The sequence below is a fragment of the Mytilus galloprovincialis genome, chromosome 14 (genome assembly GCF_965363235.1).
Source record: "Mytilus galloprovincialis chromosome 14, xbMytGall1.hap1.1, whole genome shotgun sequence".
Classification (NCBI taxonomy): Eukaryota; Metazoa; Mollusca; class Bivalvia; order Mytilida; family Mytilidae; genus Mytilus; species Mytilus galloprovincialis.
In genome coordinates this window covers 70,794,734-70,821,510 of record NC_134851.1, presented here as the reverse complement: position 1 = coordinate 70,821,510, position 26,777 = coordinate 70,794,734, and the positions used below count along the sequence as shown (strand labels likewise).

The 26,777-nt window shown below is 32.1% G+C and overlaps 1 protein-coding gene across 1 annotated transcript; it reads left to right on the top strand.

Moving 5' to 3' along the window:
• The first annotated feature begins 928 nt into the window (after nucleotides 1-928).
• On the top strand, nucleotides 929-20,801 carry LOC143059514 (ubiquitin-like modifier-activating enzyme 5). The gene is made up of 11 exons (XM_076233025.1): nucleotides 929-1,186; nucleotides 2,438-2,483; nucleotides 3,623-3,712; nucleotides 4,508-4,617; nucleotides 7,836-8,007; nucleotides 9,327-9,431; nucleotides 10,022-10,149; nucleotides 15,792-15,927; nucleotides 16,872-16,950; nucleotides 19,458-19,576; nucleotides 20,481-20,801. The coding sequence occupies exons 1-11, from the start codon at nucleotides 1,053-1,055 to the stop codon at nucleotides 20,553-20,555; spliced, it is 1,194 nt and encodes a 397-aa protein (XP_076089140.1). The 5' UTR covers nucleotides 929-1,052; the 3' UTR covers nucleotides 20,556-20,801.
• The last annotated feature ends 5,976 nt before the right edge of the window (nucleotides 20,802-26,777 follow it).

The window sequence follows — 26,777 nt, the reverse complement described above, 5'->3', positions numbered from 1 at the left end:
GCAGAAGGAAGATTGGGAAAGTGCACAAGAGACTTCAGCAGGAATTTCAACAAACGACCTAGTATGCATCGTACTTCTTCTCTGGCAAACGATACACTTTTCAAAATCAAAACACATGTTTGGCCTTTTTGAACTACTAGGACCTAATCGTAAAGGAGTTTCTTATTCAAACATTTTTCATTTAATAACAGGTCTAAATTCAGATTTGGTTCTTAATTTTTGAAATGTATAAAAAGAAAAAAAAAACATATCAAATAAAATAAGAAATCTTTTAAAAATACCTAAAAAAACACCACGACAACCCCACACGAAATGGGAACATGAACAAACAAAATAAATCGAAGTGAACAAATTTTACCAATGAAAAATAACTGATGAAAATGAATTGAAACATACTCTGTTTAATGCAAAATATTTGTAGTGTTCAGCTTTTACAAAAACTCTTCAATAACGGATTAATTTTGCTAAACTTTGTTTGAAATTGTTAAAATAAGCCGGTGTAACAACAACGTATATAATAACAGAAAGCATTTCACGAATGAACTTTTAGAGTGTAAAATTTTGAAAGTAAATTTTTCTTTAACGTAAGGGAACGTACTTCAAAGCCCATATTTTACAAAAATTGCACCACGCCGACAATTCAAAATGTGAAGTGTAACCTTTGAACTACCAATATTGTGATTTATAGCCGTATAGTCCGAATGACGATTAAACTCCTTAAATACGCGACTTTTCCTTACTTGGTCACCGTACTATATGTCCAGTCATTAGTGTAATAGTTAGCAGCGATACAAGTTTGCAGTGGTACGAGTTGACATTGGTACGAGTTTGCAATGGTACGAAATAACAATAATTTATGTGTACTGTGAATGTCAAAAATATTTTTATAATTATCTCCCTTTTCCTAATTCTAAAACCCGGAGGCAGGAATTGTGCAACTTCCGGATTTGACACACGTTGACAGCTGTCAGAATATTCGTTCAATTTTCCCAAGATAAATATCGTTTTAGTCATATTTTTATATTTGGTTCTGCAAATTTAACATCAGTACAATGTCGTCAATCGAAGAATTACAAAAGAAGGTGAAACAATTAGAAGAAGAACTTGAAAAATCAAGACAATCTGGTGCAGTAAGAACAAAAATTTCTCAGATGAGCTCAGAAGTTGTTGATTCAAATCCGTACAGGTAAATTCAATGATATTTACCAATGTCTTGAAGGGCAATAGTTCCTATCAAATCCTGATATTTTTAAATAGCTAATATTTCCCCATTATTCAGAATCTTACAAATCACGGTCAGTTCCCCTGATCACGGGAGTTTGAAATCCTATCAATAACGGGTTGAAATATACCAAACTCCGTTATCACAGTAGAACTTCTCTCGAAGAGAGTCTTCGAGAGAAGCTCTACCGTGATAGTCGAGTTTGGTATATTTTTCTTCGAGAGAAGCTCTACTGTGATGGTCGAGTTTGGTATATTTTTACCCCATTATTGATAGGATTTCAAACTCCTGTTCCCTGATTCACATTCCCCCTAGTACAGTGTACCTGTTCACCTAGGGTCCTTTCCCCTGATAACTCTCCATCTTAGTCACAATTTGTAAAAGTATAAATTGTTATACTGGGCAAAGTACAACCTTCAACACAGAACCTTGGCTCACATAACACAGCAAGCTATCAAGACCCCCAAAATGGTTAGTGGGGCGGTCTGAGGGGTCCTAATCCCAAAATCCTGGGCTTTGTCATGGAATCCTGAGGTCCCGAATTTAAAGAAATTTAAATCCAGACATCCCGAAATTTCAAAAAAAGAATTTGAACAGTTAACCCGAAAGGATCAATCCGGAAATCCTGAGCTTAAAAACACCTCATCCTGGAGTCTTGATAAAGGATCTACCCCCCCTCCCCCCCCCCCCCCTCAATAGTGTTAAACAATTCAAACATCTACATTTATATCATACATATAAAAAAGAAGATGTGGTATGATTGCCAATGAGACAACTGTCCACAAGAGACCAAAATGACACAGACATTAACAACTATAGGTCACCGTACAGCTTCAACAATGAGCAAAGCCCATACCGCATAGTCAGCTTTAATATGACAATGTAAAACAATTCAAACGAAAAAACTAACTGCCTTATTTAACTTATAAAAATGAAAGAAAAACAAATATATGTAATTAACACAAACAAACGACAACCACTGAATTACAGGCTCCTGACTTGGGACAGGCACATACATAAATGATGTGGCAGGGTTAAACATGTTAGCAGGATCCCAACCCTCCCCTAACCTGGGACAATTCAGTGAACCTGAGAGGATCAATCTGGAAATCCTGAGCTTAAAAACACCTGATCCCAGAGTCTTGATAATGTACATATTACATGTATTATATTTTTTATCAGTAAACTTTAATACTATAATATATTCTTTTTCAGTCGTTTAATGGCATTGAAGAGAATGGGAATTGTTGATGATTATGAGGTGAATAAATGAGTATTGAATAAGATTACAAAGAATTATTTCCATGCAAACAAACATGGATAATATTCTGTAATTTCAAATAACAACAACAAAATTTACGATGTAATATAAAATGTTTCCTGTAAATTCTAAACTAGTTATTTCGTTACACATGTACATGATCATCAAAAGATTTAATTACATGTAGATGTGTAAAATTGTGAATGAATTTTATGCAATTTGCTCACATTATAAACTCATATAAAACATTGTAAAAAATGACCCTGTAACCTCTGAACTTCACAAAATAAGACTTTGATGTTAACAGGGCAGCAGAATTTGTGAACACCCATGACTAGGAGGAACCATGCTTGCCATTGAAATTGTCCTTAAGCATGTAAGAGCCAATGAGTAATCTTAATAATAAAACAGCTCTATCATAAATATCCATGACTGTATTAACACTGAGGTTGTGAGTTTAAGGTGTAATACCACCATTGATTTCCCCCTATTAGTCTTTGTTAAATTTGCACTTTTCAAAAAAATGTGCAGAATTTATCCTTGTTTCAAATAAAGAAATACTTGGCATGAGTAAAGTTTTATCCTGTCCAGTTCTACAGAAAAAAAAATCACATAATATTTCATTGCATATAAGAAAATAACCATCATTGGAAGTTAACCAATCAAATTTCTCCCCTTATTTTATCTGTGTACAAGGTTTAGTCACCATGTAACCTCAAGATTACAAAATTTTCTATAGAAATCCCAAATGAAAAATAATGGTGTTTTGAAATACCCAAGACATATGTTTATGACACAGAAATGGTTTTACTGCAATAAAATGTAGAATTAATTACCTACAACTGTCAAATTCAAGGGAATATTTTTTTCGACCTACTTTCGTATGCAACTGGATGTGATGTACCATGATTTGGTGGTATTACACCTTAAACCCCGCTTGTGAGGTTGCACTTGAAACCAATCTTAATTGACAAGGATTGTCAGTCCTTTCAAAGGTCAGTGTTTTTTTCCTGGCACGTTGGCTTCCTCCACCAATAAAAACCTGACGCCACGAAATAGCTTGAATGCAGTGCTTAAAAGAAGCATTAAAACACCAAAAATCAAATCATTACCGTATTATAGTTTTTTTCTCTCTCCAGAAAATTCGAGAATATACAGTGGCAGTTGTTGGAGTTGGAGGAGTAGGATCTGTGGCCGCTGAAATGTTAACTAGATGTGGCATCGGAAAGGTTAGTTGTTTACAAGATGTGGCATCGGAAAGGTTAGTTGTTAACTAGATGTGGCATCAGAAAGATTAGTTGTTAACTAGATGTGGCATCGGAAAGGTTAGTTGTTAACTAGATGTGGCATCGGAAAGGTTAGTTGTTTACAAGATGTGGCATCGAAAAGGTTAGTTGTTAACTAGATGTGGCATCGGAAAGGTTAGTTGTTAACCAGATGTGGCATGGGAAAGGTTAGTTGTTAACTAGATGTGGCATCGGAAAGGTTAGTTGTTTCCAAGATGCACAGGAAAGGTTAGATAGATATTTTATTTTCTAAAACTATTTGATAAAGGTAGAGAGAAAGAAACAAAAAGATTTTGCACATTTATTTTTAATTCTTTGCAGGAAATGATGTTTGCAAACAATTATACTGATTTTAGTACCCCCGTCGTAGCGGAGGGTGCATTAAGTTTGACTGTTGTCAGTCTGTACATGTACATTTTAAAATTGGTTTTCGTTCTCTAATTTTAGTTTGCCTCAACCAAATGTTATGAAACTTGTACACAATGCTAACTACCACATACATGACATAACACAAATTATGTTTTAATTTTGGTAGCGTCACATTTACTGTTCTAAGAGTCAAATTGAAAAATTGCTGTTTTTTATGCCCTCACCGTAAAATTAAAGCTTTTGAAATCAATATTTTGAAATGAATATCCAGTTAAATTAAGTAGGCAGAATTGTCTTTTGCCATGTTTGACAAATGAAGAAAACAAATCTACCTGTGCTATAGATTCTATTAATGATATATATTTTCAGCTACTACTGTTTGATTATGACAAGGTAGAGTTAGCCAACATGAACAGATTATTTTATCAGCCAAATCAAGCTGGAATGAGTAAAGTAGAAGCAGCAGAGAGAACATTAAGGTAAACCAATCATCCATATGTTAAAATGGTGACGTTCAATCGGCACTATCTTAGGGGTCATCCATAATTGTCAACCATTTTCCAAAGTGTACAAAACGTACACTTGGGGGGAGGGGGTTAAAAAATCAACATTTTTATACGATCACAAAAATTTTAATTTTTCGTCGTATATTGCTATCACGTTGGCGTCGTCGTTGTCGTCGTCCGAATACTTTTAGTTTTCGCACTCTAACTTTAGTAAAAGTGAATAGAAATCTATGAAATTTTAACACAAGGTTAATGAGCACAAAAGAAAGGTTGGGATTGATTTTGGGAGTTTTGGTCCCAACATTTTAGGAATTAGGGGCCAAAAAGGGCCCAAATAAGCATTTTCTTGGTTTTCGCACTATAACTTTAGTTTAAGTAAATTGAAATCTATGAAATTTTGACACAAGGTTTATGACCACAAAAGGGAGGTTGGGATTGATTTGGGGAGTTTTGGTTTCAACAGTTTAGGAATTAGGGGCCAAAAAAGGGCCCAAATAAGCATTATTCTTGGTTTTCGTACAATAACTTTAGTATAAGTAAATAGAAATCAATGAAATTTTAACACAAGGTTTATGAACACAAAAGGAAGGTTGGGATTGATTTTGGGAGTTTTGGTCCCAACAGTTTAGGAATTAGGGGCCAAAAAGGGGCCCAAATAAGCATTATTCTTGGTTTTCGCACCATAACTTTAGTATTAGTAAATAGATATCTATGAAATTTAAACACAAGGTTTATGACCATAAAAGGAAGGTTGGGTTTGATTTTGGGAGGTTTAGTCCCAACAGTTTAGGAATAAGGGGCCCAAAATTGAACTTTGTTTGATTTCATCAAAAATTGAATAATTGGGGTTCTTTGATATGCCGAATCTAACTGTGTATGTAGATTCTTAATTTTTGGTCCCGTTTTCAAATTGGTCTACATTAAGGTCCAAAGGGTCCAAAATTAAACTTAGTTTGATTTTAACAAAAATTGACTCCTTGGGGTTCTTAGATATGCTGAATCTAAAAATGTACTTAGATTTTTTATTATTGGCCCAGTTTTCAAGTTGGTCCAAATCGGGGTCCAAAATTAAACTTTGTTTGATTTCATCAAAAATTGAATAATTGGGGTTCTTTGATATGCCAAATCTAACTGTGTATGTAGATTCTTAATTTTTGGTCCCGTTTTCAAATTAAATTGGTCTACATTAAAGTCCAAAGGGTCCAAAATTAAACTAAGTTTGATTTTAACAAAAATTAAATTCTTGGGCTTTTTTGATATGCTGAATCTAAACATATACTTAGATTTTTGATTATGGGCCCTATTTTCAAGTTGGTTCAAATCAGGATCCAAAATTATTATATTAAGTATTGTGCAATAGCAAGAAATTTTCAATTGCACAGTATTCAGCAATAGCAAGAAATCTTCAATTGCACAGTATTGTGCAATAGCAAGCAATTTTCAATTGCACAGTATTGCACAATAGCAAGAAATCTTCAATTGCACAGTATTGTGCAATAGCAAATATTTTCAATTGCACAGTATTGCGCAATAGCAAGAAATATCTAATTGCACAATATTGTGCAATAGCAAGAAATTTTCAATTGGAGTTATCTTTCTTTGTCCAGAATAGTAGTTGAATCAACTTAAATCATTGTTTTATACAATATACAATGTATATTCACTTTTACTACCAACTGATAAATTAAAACAATCTTTACCATTCAGTGATAACAAGCACTTTATTTTACATTTTAATATTTTATGATGTATTTAAATGAGGAGTTATTGTTGCAAACTCCATTAGGAATTTGAATTGAGATCAGTTTTAAAAAAAGGGAAAGGGGGATGTGAAAAAAAAATGGGGGGGGGGTTAAATTTTTCTCATTTCAGATTTCATAAATAAAAAGAAAATTTCTTCAAACATTATTTTGAGAGGATTAATTTTCAACAGCATAGTGAATTGCTCAAAGGCAAAAAAAATATTTTAAGTTCATTAGACCACATTCATTCTGTGTCAGAAACCTATGCTGTGTCAACTATTTAATCACAATCCAAATTTAGAGCTGAATCTAGCTTAAATGTTGTGTCCATACTTGCCCCAACTGTTCAGGGTTCAACCTCTGCGGTCGTATATAGCTGCGCCCTGCGGAGCATCTGGTTACACTTTTTTTTATCACTGTATAAAACAGTCAGATATGTTTCAGTTTTTTTCAATGCAAATTTCTATATTAAACTATATTAAACTAAACTATGATAGACAGGATATTTTTTTTTTTATTAAAAATGATTGCTTCTTGTCTTGAAATCTGAAAATGGTTGATGTACACTTTTTGAGGGAGGGTGGGGGTCTGAAAAAGTGTATGTTTTGTACACTTTGGAAAATGGATGACCCCTTATTGTGTTTATATATATATATATAATTAGTTAATGTAACAATGTATTTGATTAAAGAAGAAGCTACAGAGAGAACACTAAGGGGGGTCTCATTGGGGGGTTCCGATCCCGGATCCCGCTTACTGTTTTGCCCGATTCCCGTGTCCCGCTTACACTATGTACGTAAGCAATTCTCATTTTTTTGTCATTTCCCGGGTCCCGCTAGACCTCATTTCCCGACACAATAATTTGACTTTCACGTGTCACGTTTACAAAAAATCGGCAATCCCGCATCACGCTTAGACCCCAATGAGACCCACACTAAGGTAAACCCAATTTGCATTATCCATTTTTAGATGATAACGTTTAACTTGTACAATTCGCTTGTGTATGTAACAATATGTATTTTATTTTAACGAAAGAAATCTCTGTATTACTGAAAAATGATTACAACAGGGTTTTCCATATAACAAACTTGTCAAAACATTTACTACATTTATCATTGGTACAAGAACATCATTCAAAAATATATCTCAACAGGCAGACATCTATGCCCTTCAACAATGAGCAAAAGCCATACTTTTAGTCAGTTGCTTTTAAACATGAAAACCAAGTGCCTTTTATCACCAAAATCAATAACTTGATAACAAATACAATAAAACGCATGTAATATTTCTCAACAAACTGGTTGATAATTAAAATTTTTGGTTTTTCCACCAAAAAATAATACCTCATGCATAATATCCACAGTTTACAATAGTTTATACCTCATTGTAATATTTGCCATTGAACTTAAATAAGCAATAAATATTCAACAGTATATTTTTCTTTCAAAGGGAGATAAATCCAGATGTAATATTTGAGATATATAATTACAACATCACAACAATGGATAACTTCCAACATTTCATGGACAGAATAAGTCATGGTGGGATAACAGATGGGAAACCAGTTGATCTGGTTCTCAGTTGTGTTGATAACTTTGAAGCTAGGATGACAATTAATACCGTAAGTCAGGGTAACCAGTAGATAGAAATTAATTAATGATAAGGGACGACATCAAAAGTTCAATGTAGGATAAAAAACTTAATTCACACAGTTTTTTCACTGAACCCCCCCCCCCCCCCCCCCCCTCTTAACTTTATTTGAGAAAAATTGATTTACCAATAGGGATATATTTTAAAAATTGATTTTAGATATACAAAACTTGCAGAATTTTAACCCCCCCCTAATCCCCAAACTATTTGATTTAAGTTTTTTATTCTACATCCATCTTTTGATGTCGTCCCTTACATCTCCAATATTGATCATTCCAAACAAAATCCTAAAGAAAAATATTACTTAAAGAAACAAACATTAGATGTTTTTTGTAGAAAGGAATTGCTGTGGATTAATTTATTTTTGTGGGTACCAATTTTATGGAGTAAGGATGTACTTGGGTTAGGTTTTGGAATTTGTGTCAAATGTTCAAACTCCTTGGTGTTTTCCCATACAATACCAGGTAAAATATTTTGCCCCATAACACCCATTTATTTTTTCATATAAGACTTTATAGCTCATTGAAAAGTCATTAACCAAAATTTAAGAAGATTTTTTATTTTCTTTGTTTTGTTTTGAGACCCTAATAATACCAATGCAAATATAAGGTAAAAGTCTGAGTCAGCCTTTTCCCGCCATATTTTAAATCTCAAATATCTCGAATAGGCGGTCCATGACCTATCTAATATTTTTAGCTTATTTTTATCCTTAGCGAATGCTCTACCGGCTTAAAGTATCAATTTTAATTTCTTAATTTCTTAATTTTCACCTAACCTCACGTAAGTACATCCTTAAGGAAAACTTACATCTTTGTGAATATTTGATTTTGTGGTTTTACCAAAATTGCATACAAGCCTATGGAAAATAAGCTGTTCTTTGAACATTTAATTTCGTGGTTCACCAGAACCCACAAAATCCACGATAATTGGAATCCAATGAATAAAAGTGAATCAACTATTTTTTGTTGAATATTAATTTTTTGGGGTTTCATGGTTACAGGTAAACCACAAATTTAAATGTTCAACCAAATACGAATTTCTATCAGGATGTTTGCAGACTTTGGCAAAACCACAATATTACATACATGTTTATCGCAAATAAGGTAAGTTTTTTCAAAATCCATGAAAACTGGTACCCACGAAAATAAATGAATTTACAGTATGCTAGTTGAGTACTGGATGTAGTCTAGTAACTTTTGTTCCTGTTATAAGCCTGCGTTGGAAACAAAATAGGCCAGGCTACAATAATGCCAGGTATTATTATCTGGTAACCTTTTTACTCTTTTATAGGCATGTAATGAATTAGGTCAGTCTTGGATAGAGTCAGGAGTTAGTGAGAATGCTGTGTCTGGTCACATACAGTTTATAGTACCTGGTGATACTTCATGTTTTGCTGTAAGTGTGAATAAATCTTTAAAATAAAAAAAATAATTTCTAATGAACTTTCTGTATAAACTTTTATCACATGTAGGAGAGACTGTTTTGCATTAGATCAGATAGATAGATTGATTGATTGGTTGGTTGATTTAAAAATTGTCATACTTCTTCTGCGATTGCGCATACTTTCAGAACATCAATTTCTATGTAACGTTACCCAATCAAAATGAACATTACAAACGATGTTGCATTAGAATTATGAGTAAATATTCTATGGGAGCCAGTAAGTTATTTATCATGTTTATTGTAGGAATGGCTGTAATATTTTATCTGACTTATGAAGAAATAACATAAAAAATGTTTTGCACACAGAATAACCAGCATTTATAATTTAAATTTTGGCTGAAAGTTTTTTAGTCTATCAGCTCATAGACATTCTTGTCACGTGATCGTGACATTATCAATGTTTTTTTCATGATTTAGTCCTTAAATATGGAATTTAGAATTAAATTATAAGGAATGTATGTAATATTTTGGATGAATATTCAAAATAACCAGAAAAATGTGGTGTACTTTTAAATAACCTGATATTGTAATTACATTTTCAGTGTGCCCCACCTCTTGTTGTAGCCACCCACACAGATGAGAAGACATTAAAAAGAGAAGGTGTTTGTGCAGCAAGTCTTCCCACCACTATGGCAATTGTTGCTGGGTTCTTAATACAAAACACATTAAAGTAAGTAAGATACATAGAATGATTAGATATCACGATCTGCATCCCTAGGGGCAAACATAGAAAGGGTGGGTAAAATTATGCTTCATGGGAATCATATTTTAAAGTAATCATAGGTCACCATATGGCCTAGTTTATATATTGTAATATGAATACATTAGGAGGTCCGAGACCACAATTGTCGTCCCTTGATTTTCGTTGTTCACGAATATAGTCCCTAGTGTTAACAGTGGGTTACTTGCCATTTATTTTTATACCCCTTCCAAATTTATTTCTCCAGGTTTAATGCCTCAAATTGTAAGTAGGGGGTTGAAATGACACTGTAAAAAAATTTGGGCCCAGAATTTTACAGGAAAGTAGGGATTTGGTCCAGCTGAAAAAGGTTAAAAATTAGCACTTCGGAAGCTGTCAAAAGATTTCAAGACACCCTAAACTCAAAATTGTCCATATTTTGAGTTAGAGGCAATGAAGTTTTCTATAATTTTTCCGTAATTTGTCCCAAAAATAGTACAACACACTGTAAAAATTTCATTGAGAAAGCGCAGGTGGGATTTTTTTTATTTTCATTTATGTTCTAAAAGAAATGTTGTACGAATAAATTGTGGTCTCGGACCTAAGAGGTGAAGTCTGTAAATATAGAATCTGTACTTTGGCAACCTCCCTAAATGATTTGGTGGTGTCAATTTGTCAAATAGCACGAAACTGAAGGATTTAAACTTTTATTTTATAAAATTTCTGCAAAAATGACCAATTTTGGCATTTTATGGTCAAAATATGCATTTTAAGGCTTTTTCAATATTGATGCATACATGGCATCCCGACTTTCTATCTGACAGGTTTTCATGCGTCAATACTTGTGTTTCTATGCCTTAAGTTTATCTACTTCTTTTATTTGTTTATGAACTCAGAATCTACAGAAAAGAAGATTATCTCAGACAGTATGTGCAAAATGTGTTGTATATATGACCCTTGTCTAACGCCCTGTTTGGATGAAGTCAAAAGTAGGGTTCTTGGTACATAAAGTTAGAAGTCCACAATAAAGACCTCACTAAATTTGTATCAAAAGCACTTTACAATGTCTATTGTACCTGTTCCATTTCACATAATATCTTTCTTTTCTTCTGTAGGATAGCAAGTGGTTTAAATATAAGCCTGTTGAGACTAAAATTGCATTCAAGTTTTTCACTAAAAAGGCAAAAATCTTTGTATCAGACCATAGTGTCTGCAAGAAAAGTTAATTGTAAGAGCCTTTTTGTGCTCAGATTTGTTGCATCATGTCACATGAGTATAGAAATGATAAAAAAGACACATTTTTTTAATTTCTTATAGCCACAATAAGCATTTTTTAAATTAAATGTAAATATGTGGCACGGCCTAAATTGACCCTTGTTTTTGTCCAGTCTTCCTTGGCCTAAGACCCTTTTAAACTAATATGAAATGTTATTTGTCACTTTTCTTTAAGACCCTTTTAAACTAATATGAAATGTTATTTGTCACTTTTCTTTCCATTTAAAGTACATTCAATACATATGTAAGGATTATTTTTAACCAAAAAGCTTCACAAATTTAAAATTGCTGGAAAATATTACATCTTCATGTAAGGCCCCCTTTCATTGAAAAACCTCAATTTTTATGCCCAGGCTGATATAAATTTGACTTTTGAAAAATTATACCAAGTCTGATAAATCAAATGAGTACTCTAATGCTTTCAGTACATAATAAATGATATATTAAGACATTAAAAAAGTATTTTTTTGCAATATTTTAATTTTTAAAGCCCAAAATGTTGCTAAGTGAAATTTTTCAATTTTAACATTAAAATTTAACACACAAAGATGAGTATAGAATTTAACATATTGTCTATAATATATATCCTATTGCTATGAAACTTTGTAGGCAGTCTTATAATACATTAAGCTTTGATCACACCAAGTTTGTTTAAGATTTGTCAACTTTTTCTATCCTATTAGGTCCGAGACCATAATTGTCGTCCCTTGATTTTCGTTGTTCACGAATATAGTCCCTAGTGTTAACAGTGGGTTACTTGCCATTTATTTTTATACCCCTTCCAAATTTATTTCTCCATGTTTAATGCCTCAAATTGTAAGAAAGGGGGGGGGGTGAAATTACACTGTAAAAAAAAATTTTTGGGCCCAGAATTTTACAGGAAAGTAGGGATTTGGTCCAGCTGAAAAAGGTTAAAAATTAGCACATCGGAAGCTGTCAAAAGATTTCAAGACACCCTAAACACAAAATTGTCAATATTTTTGTCGAGCCTGCAACTTTTGTTGCAGAAAGCTCGACATAGGGATAGTGATCCGGCGGCGGCTACGGCGGCTACGGCGGCGGCGTTAGCTAACTTTTTAAAAGCTTTATATTTTAGAGGGTGGAAGACCTGGATGCTTCATACTTTGTATATAGATGCCTCATGTTACGAAGTTTCCGTCAGTCACATGTCAAATGTCCTTGACCTCATTTTCATGGTTCAGTGACCACTTGAAAAAAAAGTTCAGATTTTTTGTAATGTTGAATTCTCTCTTATCATAAGTAATAGGATAATTATATTTGGTATATGCGTACCTTGCAAGGTCCTCATGCCCGTCAGACAGTTTTCACTTGACCTCGACCTCATTTCATGGATCAGTGAACAAGGTTAAGTTTTGGTGGTCAAGTCCATATCTCAGATACTATAAGCAATAGGTCTAGTATATTCGGTGTATGGAAGGACTGTAAGGTGTACATGTCCAACTGGTAGGTGTCATCTGACCTTGACCTCATTTTCATGGTTCAGTGGTTATAGTTAAGTTTTTGTGTTTTGGTCTGTTTTTCTCATACTTTATGCAATAGATCTACTATATTTGTTGTATGGAATGATTGTAAGATGTACATGTCTAGCGGGCAGATGTCATCTGACCTTGAGCTCATTTTCATGGTTGAGTGGTCAAAGTTAAGTTTTTGAGTTTTGGTCTTTTTATCTAATACTATATGCCATAGGTCAACTATATTTGGTGTATGGAAATATTTTATGATCTATATGTCAGTCCCGCAGGTTTTATTTGACCTCGACCTCATTTTCACGGTTCATTGCTCAGTGTTAAGTTTTTGTGTTTTGGTCTATTTTTCTTAAACTATAAGTAATAGGTCAACTATATTTGTTGTATGGAAGCATTGTTAGCTGTACATGTCTGCCTGGCATGGTTCATCTGACCTTGACCTCATTTTCATGGTTCATTGGTCTTTGTTTAGTTATCTTGGTTAATGCTAAGTTTATGTGACAGTTTTTAATAAAGTTTTATACTTAGGACTATCAACATAATATCAATAATTAGTAAAGAAGGCGAGACATTTCAGCGTGTGCACTCTTGTTAATTAGAGGCGATGAAGTTTTCTATAATTTTGTTATAATTTGTCCCAAATTTGTACAACACACTGTTAAAATTTCATTGAGAAAGCGCAGGTGGGATTTTTTTTATTTTCATTTATGTTCTAAAAGAAATGCACTACGAATTAATTGTGGTCTCGGACCAGAACAATAGAAAATCACTTATAACAAGAATGTGTCCATAGTACACGGATGCCCCACTTGCACCATCATTTTCCATGTTCAGTGGACCGTGAAATTGGGGTAAAAACATTGATTTGGAATTAAAATTAGAAAGATCATATCATAGGGAACAAGTGTACTAAGTTTCAAGTTGATGCGACTTCAACTTTATTAAAAATTACATTGACCAAAAACTTTGAACTTCGCAGTATCATTTTCTGTGTTCAGTGGACCATGAAAATGGGGTCAAAACTTTAATTTGGCATTAAAATGGAAAGATCATATCATGGGGAACAGGTGTACTAAGTTTCAAGTTGATTGGACTTCAACTTCATCAAAAACTACCGTGACTAAAAAATCTTCAACCTAAAACGGGACAAAGGACGGATGACATACGGACGGATGGAGGCACAGACCAGAAAACATAATGCTCCTCTACTATTGTAGGTGGGGCATAAAAAGGACTACTTTAGAAATAGTGTGCCTCTTAGGCCACGGTTTTTTAATTTGTTGGTTTACGTATTTTCCCCATGAAAAAGTCAGGTCGGTCGGTCGGGGGAAAAAAAAAAATATCTTTCAACACAGAAAAAAAAATGCAAAATAAATATACATTTCACCTTTCTTACAAAATGTTTTGTATGATATTTTGTCATCATTTCAAATTTTAGTTCGATGAAATATTCTTGCTCAGCTGTCATAAATATCGCATGACATTGTCTAATGATTTGCCGTAAAAAAAAGGGGGTGTTCACAGACAAAGACGAAATTAAATCGTCTTTTCACAAACAAGAAAAACAAATTCGCGTAGCTCTTAATCAATTCCAGAAAACTTGGTGAGTAATGATCTTCAAAAACGAAAACTGATAAAGAAAAAAATGTAAAAAACGTCGTACGAAAATAAGTTTCAACACACGTGTCAAAAACGTAATAGACTTGTCCACGGAAAAATTGAGAATATCGGGTTAATCTAGTGTCATGCATCCCCGTTTTTAATCCAAATGGACGATATTTTTTTTTATTATCCATGAAACAAGAAAATTCTAAATGACTTGTTGATATTCAGAACTTTTACTTCCAAGGTGCTTTCCACCTGTCCACATTTGGACAAGTCTATTTCTATGAGATTATGCATCTTACAGACTGATTAGACAAATAAGGGAAACAAACTTATTGTGTAATGGGTTTTAAACACAATTTTTGTTCCGCAAAATTATTTGGGTAAACGACATTTCAAGGTCAGTAATAATTGATTTGTCTATTTTTAGAAACGTAAACTGGAAGTTTTATTTTTTCACAACAGAGAGTGTTATCAATTTTGTTAGTGATTCATGCATTTCATTTCATAAAAAAAGAAAAATTTAATTATTTTTCAGCGATAATGTATTTGTTTGGGTCTTGGGAATAAAAAAGCATGAAAAGTCAATTTTATTTTTATACTAGGAATCGGCAAAATCGGGTCGGCGGATCCGTAAACCAACAAATTAAAAAATCCTGGCCTTACTTTCTTGCAAGTTTGACATGGCGCAATCAGTCTGAAAAAATATTTCTCCTCTCTAGACATGCTAGAGGAAACTTTGTACATGGCAAATTATTGATTGAATTTTTAAGTATGACTTCAAATTATCTTGAATAATTAACTTTTTTTTCTGAATTTTCTTTTGTGACATCATAAAAAAAAGATGACCATTTCCGATGACGTCACATATATAGAGAACACAACTTTCTGCAAATCTTTGAAGAGGAAGGATAAACTTGATGAGATATTCTCTTTAAATCATTAGACAAACAAGATTCCACCACTATATCTTGTGTATTACGATAATTTGCCACTCTCGATAGTTAAATTTCAAATATTTTATGCCTCATGTTTTAGATTTTAGATTCCTGTGGAGAAATATCACAACACACTTGATGCAGTGGTGTAATTTTATATATCTGCAAAAGTCATTTCATTTACAGTAAAAATATACATGTATATACATTTTTTGTTGTAGATATAGGAAGATGTGGTATGAATGCCAATGAGACAACTCTCATATAAGACATGTCATATAGACTTGTCTTTGCATCTTTTTTCAAATGATAAAATTTCTCCTTTCAGATATTTATTAAAGTTTGGTAATGTGACCTACTATTTAGGCTACAATGCATTAAAAGACTTCTTCCCAATGATGGCAATGAAACCCAACCCAGAATGTGATGACTGTAACTGCAGAAAGCAACAAGAAGAATTTAAGGTACATATAACATACGGTAAAGGAGTAGGTCCAGTAAGACCCCTTTTAGACCCCAAAATATAGCAGTTTTACAAAATTGTTTAAATGTAAACTTTTAGTTATTTATTGGAAAGCAGTATGCTTCTGCTACATAAATATGGGCAGTTTTTGACAATACAATGCACATATATCAGGTACTAGCATCATTAAGTGATGCTTAATTACTGAAATCTTCACAATTTTAGCAATTGAGTTAAATCTTAGATGAGTGGGAAACAATGATCATATTCCTGACTTGGTACAGGCATTTCCTTATTTAGAAAATGGTGGATTATAGCTAGCTCCAGAGAATTATAGGGGTAAATTCAGTAAAAAATCTCCCATTCACTTTAATGCTAATCTATGTGTGGAAATAAATTTATACCTGATTAACCTTTAGAAATTAAAATCTTTCATATATCATTTATGAAAGTACAAATGTAGCCCTATATTTTGCAACAATAAAAACATAGGGTCATGCGGCATTTTTGGGCATTCACATGGCCTTGTTTACAAACAATGTTGATTCGCACTGAATTCCCATACTGACCCCCATTACTTTTCAACCCTGAAGGGAAAAAAATTAGTACATTCAGCATTTATTTTTTATTTTTTTTCAACTCTAGTTTTGATCCATCTACCAAAAAATATTTATTACAAACATTATCTGCCAATCAGAAGACCATATAACTTCAGTGTTATACAGAAAGCTCTCCCCTAAATGGGCGGTCCCTGATGACGTATATTTATTTACTGAATTTACCCCATTTGTTTTTATGCTTGCATACATACCCTATCTAAATACAGGTATATGAAAGAATGATTAAAAGATATATCATTTCTTAAATTATTTTCTCCCATGGTTTAAAGTAAATGATACTTGAAATATTTTTCTCTATGTTTATATTTGTTTTGTTTTTCTCTAGAAAAGAGAAGCATTGAAGCCCAAACCTGTTGTTGTTGAAGAAGTAGATACTGCACCTTTACATGACGAGAACCCATTTGGTAAGTTAATACCACAAGGGAGACATCAAATTCTAACAAAAGTCATATGAAAATATGTGTCGTTTTTCTATCCATTTGAATATTTTTACCTTGGATCTTTTCAAGCCAGCTCATATTCAAGCAGGTATAGAAAGATTTAGTATGAGTGCCAATGAGACAACTCTCCATCTAAGTTACAATTTATAAAAGTAAACCATTATAGGTCAAGGTACAGTACAGCCTGTGACTTCCTCTTAGTTATGTCGACCCTCTTGCATGGTCAACATCCAATGGTGAACATTTATTGGGGTATTCAATCTTGAGATGTTGGCCATTTATTGGGGGTCATAAATCATAGGCAGATTTTTTATCTAATTATGTTACCTGTTAAAATCAATCAGGGTTGAAGTTTTCAGCTGGTATGTTTCATTAAAATTTACCTGTACAGTTAACTTGGGTTTCTTTTAAAATTGACATTTCACCTTTTTTTTGAAAGTGTAGATTAAAATATTGTTTTAGTCTGTTAATTTATTATTATTTTTTTGTCTTTAATTATATATATAATTTTTTTATTTATTAATTGTTTTTTCCCCATTTTGGTATATTTTGTTTCTTATTCTTTTAGTTTCTTCTTAGTAAGAATCTTGAGTAGAAATGGCAGAAAGTCAAAGATAAAGTTATTGAAATAAACAGACTTTTAATAATTGTTGTTTAAGTAAAAAGTTTATATAAATGTACATGATGTACATTGTATTCAATTGTCTGTTAACATTATTAAATGAGTTATTACTATTATCAATAACTAATAATCATGCAAGTGATATTTTAATAAAAAAAATGAAAGTAATTAAACAATTTGGTTTCTTAACAAAATAAGATGATCAATATCAATCCTTTTACAATAAATTTTGATAACATCTAATATTATTCAGGAAAACTACAAGTACCATTATAAGGTTTAGGAAAAAACTAATTTTGTTTATCTAATTTTTTTTCAAATCTCAAAACAAGAGTTGTGCACAAACAATCACAGAAACGACTTATTTTCCAAATGCTTTTCAGTATATTATATTGTCGATAGTGCTTTTAAATAAGCGGAATTTATTTTTAGGATTTTGTTCTATCTGGGAAAATAAGTGAAAATTTACACCCTGCTAAAATAACCGCTATAAAGTTCAAAGTTCAAAGTTCTTTATTTCCAATTAAGGGCCCCTGACGGACATAATGACAACAATACACAATACATTCTCATTCATACATATATTGAAGATAAAATGAAAATTATAATTCACATAAAGAGGATGAGATAATATCATAGAATATATATAATCAAATAAAATATCACAACATAAAACAATTGTTATTGTTATTATACATGTTATACTGAACGACTTTAGAAACGCAACACTCATTTTGTTGAATTTTTTTACCAAATCTTGTTTGATTTTCTTACAACTACTTTACATGCTTATCATACTTCTTTCTCTGTACAAAAAATCAAACTCTGACTTACCTGTGGTTATTGAACATACCGAATTTTTGAAGTCGCACAAATTTCTTAAAGCGTAATTTTGGACCCATGAAAGATTGTTTCAGTTGTTTTGCTCTGTGAAACAGTTCTTTCAATCCTTTGCATCACTTAAACCAGTTTAGAAATGTTGCAACTCCATTTTGCCAAAACTGAGAAACAAAAAAAACTAAATTACCCCTTAAGAATACTGCAAACATTAAAACATAAACGTGCTGCAACCATACTGTATGACTACAGAAACTCGTCTTACTGTCCCTCTGACAACAATACAAGTAGACAAGATTTGTTGCTGTCCATCAATGAACAGATAAACGTTTAGTGACAATGAAACGTCAACAGAATTTGATTACACAGCATCATTTGCCAGACATGTTTACGGCCGCAACGTCAACTGCTTATCAAATTGCCGAGTGCCATTGAGTAAAGATTCATGCCATAAATGTTTCCCTTCAAATGAATTGCCAAAGAATCGACTGAAGAAAAACTTTAAAAGCCCTCAAGTTCCAACCGCATAATTGCCAAAACCAATTTATGGGTTGAACAAATGCAAAACCAGAAGGTGTTAAACAGAACCCAAAACATGTCAGACAGAATTTGTGGACCTTTCTGACAATTATTTTGGCGTTTGTAACATGCAGTCATCGCTTTTGACGGGGACACATTCATTCAAAAATAATACAAAAATAATCTAGTGTTGCGTTTCTAAAGTCGTTCAGTATATTTATAAGTTATTTTAGTTCTGTCAAAGTTTAATGTTTGATTTTACTGCCATGCCAGTGTGCCAATAAAAATAGTTTAATTATTCCATCATATAGATAGCTAACAGAGGTCCACCTTGTCTCTTATCCAGAAAAGCAAGTTGAAGCAATAAATAATACAAGTAATTATAATGTAAAAGAGACCAAGGGCAAAGACATGTTAGCAAGTTAGATTACGGTAAGTCTAACATCTAGAAATTATTGAAACTTATTTATACATAATTATTGTTTATTTACAGAAATAGAAATAGTTTCTGAAACAACAGAAGAGGAATTGAAACAGGCTGAAGGAGAGAAACCTCAGCTAACAGAAGGGGTCACAGTAGCATACACAAAACCAGCCAAATCAGCCACAAATGTAGGTTTGGGTAAACAAAGAGTTATTTATGATCAAGTTGTTACAGCAGTCTCAAAGGCTATTTCTTAGAGATAATAAATACCCACAAATATGTAAAGGATAGGCAATTCGAACATTGCAAAGTTTATAGACTTTTTTCAGTAGACATTTATGTAGAAAACTAGGTCAAACTTTCCACTCATGCAAAACATCTGGTGTCTGGTGAAACAATCTATAGGTTTTCCAATGTTGCTTTCACAAAAAGAATCCTTTGTTAAAAGAGAGGAGAAGGACCTAAGGGACATTCAAAATTTGCAAGTTGAAAAGAATATGACAACTCTATGGCTTAACAGAAAAAGACACACAAATACATGTTTCAGTACACATAACACAACATAGAAATCTAAAGACTGACTTTCTGGAGTCAATTTCACAATAAAACTTACGACTAAGATTGATCGTAAGAATACTGATTTGTTCATGACTTACGACCAATCTTAGTCTTAAGTATTTTTGTGAAACCGACTCCAGGAACCTCAACAAAAACCAGGGGGCATGTAATGTTCTCTGAAAGGGTATGCTATTCCTGCTCTACCTGTGGCACTTGTCGTGTTGCTCAATAGTATAATGTAGTAACAGTGTTTTCTTCACATAATTCATGTAATTAGTGAATTTCATTTTTATACCTAAAAAATAAAAATGGTGCTAAAATATGAAAGATAGAGAATACAAAAATGAGGAACCCCCAATCCTGATTTAAATTAAATCACCAAAAAAAAATGACTAAGAAGACAATCTCTGGCATGCAACCAAAATAATGTTATGTCATTGTGAAAAAAATACAGATTAGTCTTTTTCTGGTTGTACATGTTGTAGGATACATCTGAAGTGAATAAAATATGTATTTGTGTTTTTCTTGTTGTAGGACACATCAGCAACAGTAGGAGATGTTTCAGGACAAAGTTTGGACGAATTAATGAAACAAATGCAAAGTTTATGATGTTCAAGTTGTAAAAAATCTTGAAATACATTTTAAAATTATGCTTAAAAATTAATTTAACATGTAAAGAAATACTGGCTATTTCTGAAGTATTAAAGCAGTACTAGTCAAGACATGTGAAGATATGTGCCATTCAAGAAGGACAGGAGAAGCAGACATGGAAATGAGTTGTCTGCCCTTTGTTTCTATATTCCATTACAAAAGATAACAACAATATTGTAAAACAAATAATATAAATTCATTGCAGTTTAAGTATAAACATGATGTTACAGATTTTAATAGAACTGGTAAATAATTCTAGAAGCAAGAAACTTTCTATTAATGTTTAAAGCTTTCTATTGCTTAAAAAAATCAGTTATTTTTGGTGTTATTACTATACTATATTTTGAACTAATAATATATATGTTGATAGGACAGTCAGATGCAGTGTATTAAAACATTCTAAAATTCAATAATATATATGTTGACAGTACAGTCAGATACAGTGTATTAAAACATTCTAAAATTCAATAAAATATATGTTGTCAGGACAGTCAGATACAGTGTATTAAAACATTCTAAAATTCAATAATATATATGTTGACAGGACAGCCAGATACAGTGTATTAAAACATTCTAAAATTCAATAATATATATGTTGACAGTACAGTCAGATACAGTGTATTAAAACATTCTAAAATTCAATAATATATATGTTGACAGGACAGCCAGATACAGTGTATTAAAACATTCTAAAATTCAATAATATATATGTTGACAGGACAGTCAGATACAGTGTATTAAAACATTCTAAAATTCAATAATATATATGATGACAGTACAGTCAGATACAGTGTATTAAAACATTCTAAAATTCAATAATATATATGTTGACAGGACAGTCAGATGCAGTGTATTAAAACATTCTAAAATTCAATAATATATATGATGACAGTACAGTCAGATACAGTGTATTAAAACATTCTAAAATTCAATAATATATATGTTGACAGGACAGTCAGATACAGTGTATTAAAACATTCTAAAATTCAATAATATATATGTTGACAGGACAGTCAGATGCAGTGTATTAAAACATTCTAAAATTCAATAATATATATGATGACAGGACAGTCAGATGCAGTGTATTAAAACATTCTAAAATTCAATAAAATATATGTTGACAGGACAGTCAGATGCAGTGTATTAAAACATTCTAAAATTCAATAATATATATGATGACAGTACAGTCAGATACAGTGTATTAAAACATTCTAAAATTCAATAAAATATATGTTGACAGGACAGTCAGATGCAGTGTATTAAAACATTCTAAAATTCAATAATATATATGTTGACAGGACAGCCAGATACAGTGTATTAAAACATTCTAAAATTCAATAATATATATGTTGACAGTACAGTCAGATACAGTGTATTAAAACATTCTAAAATTCAATAATATAAATGTTGTCAGGACAGTCGGATACAGTGTATTAAAACATTCTAAAATTCAATAATATATGAAAAACAATTCCTATATGTTGACAGGAGAGTCAGATACAGTGTATTAAAACATTCTAAAATTCAATAAAATATGAAAAACAATTCCTATATGTTGACAGGAGAGTCAGATACAGTGTATTAAAACATTCTAAAATTCAATAAAATATGAAAAACAATTCCTATATGTTGACAGGAGAGTCAGATACAGTGTATTAAAACATTCTAAAATAAAATAAAATATGAAAAACCTTTCTTATATGTTTGTAATTTGGGTGTTTTTTTGTATACTTTGTTGATGATAACTCAGTGTATTTAAAAATTCTAAAAATTGAATAAATATATGAAATAGTATACCATTCTTATGTGTTTGTAATTTTCAACTTTTTTTGTTTTTGGTATACATTGTTGATTATACAGTACAAACCTTTACGTATGTCACACTTTTTTACACTAAACTTTACATGTCAGATGACCTTTACAGCAAATATTACAGGTAACAATGGTGTAAAATAAATTGCTGTTGATAGCTCTATAGTTGAATTAAATCAACATGTAATTATTACAAACTATACAGGTAAGTTACATGTAAGCATAATTTGAAATTAATTGCATTGACAACTTTAAATCAAATTATATCATAATAAAATTTACATGTTACCATAATTAGATCAAATTCAAGTCTCAATCTATTATGACAGTTTATACCATGCTACTGTTTATATGTAATCGTAATTAGATTAGTTTTATATGTGATGCAACACTTTCATAGCACCATTAAAGAGACTGGATAAGTAAATTAGTTACTAAGTTACAATACTTTTCTTGGTAATGATTCATTCAAAAAACAGTTGGTTATGACAGTAATATGCGTACAACCTACTGTAATCTTGGTAATATTCAAAGCATATCTTTAAGATCCTTTAAAGAGGCTTTATTTTATGTTTATATAGGAACCTCAATAGAATACACTGTAAATAAATACCAATAAACCCTTGTAATATTAAATTTATATCGATGAAAATGAATTGGTTTTATTTTAAAATGAAAACAAAAATGAACTTTATATAATCAGAAAACCCTTTTCTTAAATCTTTTAAAATTGTTAAAAATTGTTAAAGAAATATCAGCACATCACAAAGTTCATCTATCCTCCTCTGCAAAAAAAACCCACAGAGCAACACCTTTTAATATACCAGTATTACTTTAATAATGACTTGTTTTTAAAAAGTAAATGTGCTTGGCAGATATTATAGACAAAAACATGGACAGAAAGATATCCCCTACGCCACTGACTGCCACAGAACTGGTATATCTATCTACCAAGTAATCATGAATGATGCAGGTTTATCTAGTGACCATTCTTTTGATTTTTTTCCATCAATGGTTTGGATGAAATATTCAATCAATGTGAGGTTCGAGAAGAAGTTACTGAAAAGAACTCTGTAATCGCCAGATCGAGCTCCTTTGTTACTAGTCACATACTTGATGAACTGCTAAAATATTACCATTAATTTCAACATTATCCAGAGGTTAAAAGTTGAAGTTTCAAATCGCAAAACAATCAATTCAAAGTAGCGATTTTTTTCTATGTTGTTTGTGTCTTTCAGTTTAACACCTATAGTGTTTACAGACTCTAGTTGAGAGTTGCTTGTTCTTTGCATTATCTCTCATTTACATTTCCATACAGGATAGAATCACAAAAAAGCATACCTTTCATTGAAAATACCGAGATGTGGAATAAAAGTCCATGAGACAATGATCAAATGAAACAGCAAACTACCAGCTCACATAGATTTTATGTTCCGATGATATGTTATATAAAAATAAAGGACTTATGACTCGGCCAATACACTTTAAATGGACCTGTAGAATTATATTGACCTCTGACTTTGTCCTCTGTCAATATCATTTTACTAGGTCCATCATCAAAAGTCCATAATTGAATAATATTTACTACCTAGTACTGTTTCACAGTTCAACCAGTAACTTGAAGTTTACATACAGCAACTACAAACCAAGCTGATTAATTGTCGAAGTGTTAAATAGTTTGGTATGTATGATATAACATGTTTGTCCGGAGGAAATCTCAGAAACTGTTTATAGCTTTTTTTTCAAATTTTGTCAGAATGTTTTAACTACCATATGAACTTGTGCCTCTGGTATTTTCAGATTGATTCGTCGAAATTTGAAAAAAGTTACAGCTGTTTGGATTGTTTGGTACTTGGTATCTATATGGGAAAAAAATTGTCCGGCGGAAATCTCAGTTCTTTGTCAAATTTTGTCAGAATGTTAACTACCATATGAACTTGTGCCTCTGTTATTTTCAGATTGATTCGTCGAAATTTGAAAAAGTTACAGCTGTTTGGATTGTTTGGTACTTGGTATCTATATGGGACAAAAATTTGTCTTTCGGAAATCTCAGAAACTTTATAAATTCTTTGTCAAATTTTGTCAGAATGTTAACTACCATATGAACTTATGCCTCTGGTATTTTCAGATGGATTCCTCGAATTTAGAAAAAAGTTACAGCTGTTTTGATTTTTTGGTACTTGGTATCTATATGGGAAAAAAAATTGTCCGGAGGAAATCTCAGAAACAGTTTATAAATTCTTTGTCAAATTTTGTCAGAATGTTAACTACCATATGAACTTGTGCCTCTGTTATTTTCAGATTGATTCGTCGAATATTAAGTTTTCTTTGTTAATAAAAGATATAGAAGAAGCGAGGGGTATAACTTTGTGGCCCACCAGGCCACAGTTCCATCTAGTTTTTACTTGCTACACCAGTAAGAAACAATGATACTATTCCATAATTTTCAAATACTAGTACCAGTACGTACATATTTGATGTATACTGTTTACTTATTACATAGATGCAATAATATATATTATTATACTTTATGCAAATTTCTTATATTATCGATTCATTTCATTGGACAAGCGGCATTTGTTAATTTCAGCTAACCTTCTATAAGCCCCGCCCATCCCTAGCAACATGTGATAATATTAGCAACGGGTGTTTATGCCTAAAATTAACACCCGCTGAGCCCGAAGATTGCCGATTCAGAAAAATTAACACCCGCTGAGCCCGAAGATTGCCGATTCAGAAAAATTAACACCCACTACGGCCGATGTTTACCGATTCATATTTCCTCGTTATTTTCGTTATCACTAGACGACAACAAGCCGTTTCTGTTGCTATTTGATGTTTTGTTGTTGTTAATAAAAATAAACTATAATTTATTTAGGCATTCAGTATAGTAAAAAACATATAGTTTGTCACCCGAGACAAAAATTTTTTCCTCGAGTGTGTTAATCACCCTAACACCTTCATCCAAGGGCAGTATGTTAATATTATCATTTTTTTTTTGCTATTGTATCAACATATTCAAGGAAAGGAGGGTGACACATTTTTTGAGTCAAAAACAAACTTTAATTTATGTATTGCATCTTCTCATGTTACAAGACGAGTTGAATACATCTTAGCCCTGGGGGTCATCCCCCACCCCTCAAGTTCAGAAACCTTATTTTATCTTAAAAATGGTTGGAATCCCCACCCCTAAACCATATATTGTACTACTCATGGTTACAAGACCAGTTGTATGCAATATACATTTTAGCCCTCGGGGTCATCCCCACCCCCTCAAGATCAGAAACCTAAATTTATCTTAAAAATGGTTCAGATACCTTCCCCAAAACTATATATTTCCTTATTCATTCCTTGGTTGAGGCACATATCTATAGGTAACTACATGTATTATGTACCATAGCTCTTAAGTTTCCACTTAAAAGATGATCCCTAAAAAATGTTAAAAAACTATGAAATGGAAGGGGAGACATCAGTGTTAGCATACTAAAACAGTCCAGCATGCTGGACTCCTGTGACAACAGTACCTCTAGTCTTTAATTAATATTGCAGTTTTGGATCAAACATGGGGAGAATCTCATTTAATTATTATGTACCGCCCCCTGGTGTCTCTTCCAGTATTCATTAACAAAATTCATCCTTATTCATTCTCATATTTTCACTGCTGATAAACACATTTATTTATTTATTTAAAAAAAAGATATATTGTCAATTAAAATGTGTAATGTTATATTTTATATGTACTTGTTTATTCTTAACTTGTAACTTAATCATTATTGTTGAATATCAAATAAACCAGTGCAATCATTCAACTAAAACAACACAATTTGTATTGCCTGTAGACCAATAGAAACCGTCCTTACATAACACATCAATCAAATCAATCTGGGGTGTCTAATAATTTATTAATCCTTACAGAGTGGTTGCTTAACACCCACTCTAATAAATCATAAATTGTCAATTAAAAACTCAATCCCTGGGGTTGTCATCACTCCCCACATATTAGTAATTTTTAATTGTATCCAAAACTTTTGAGATCTCCAACATAACCAAATGGTTTTAATGCCTGATAACAAGTTTGGTTTTGCCCTACCCCTTATAACAGTAATCTTCAGTTATCTCAAAAGCAGTTGAAATCCCCACCCCTAAATTGTATATTTTCTCAGTTTCATGATAAAAATATTGTTTCAATTCAGTTTAAGTATATCTCATGGGGATTGTCGCAACCCCCTGTTATATATAGATGCCCTTGCGTTCCTGTGCTGTATATATTGTTAATTTCATGTGGTACTGCCATATATTTGGTCTTCCTTGCTGAATTAATTTGGGAGACGTTATAATCCCAAGATTGATGAAAGGCCTTCAGGCAGA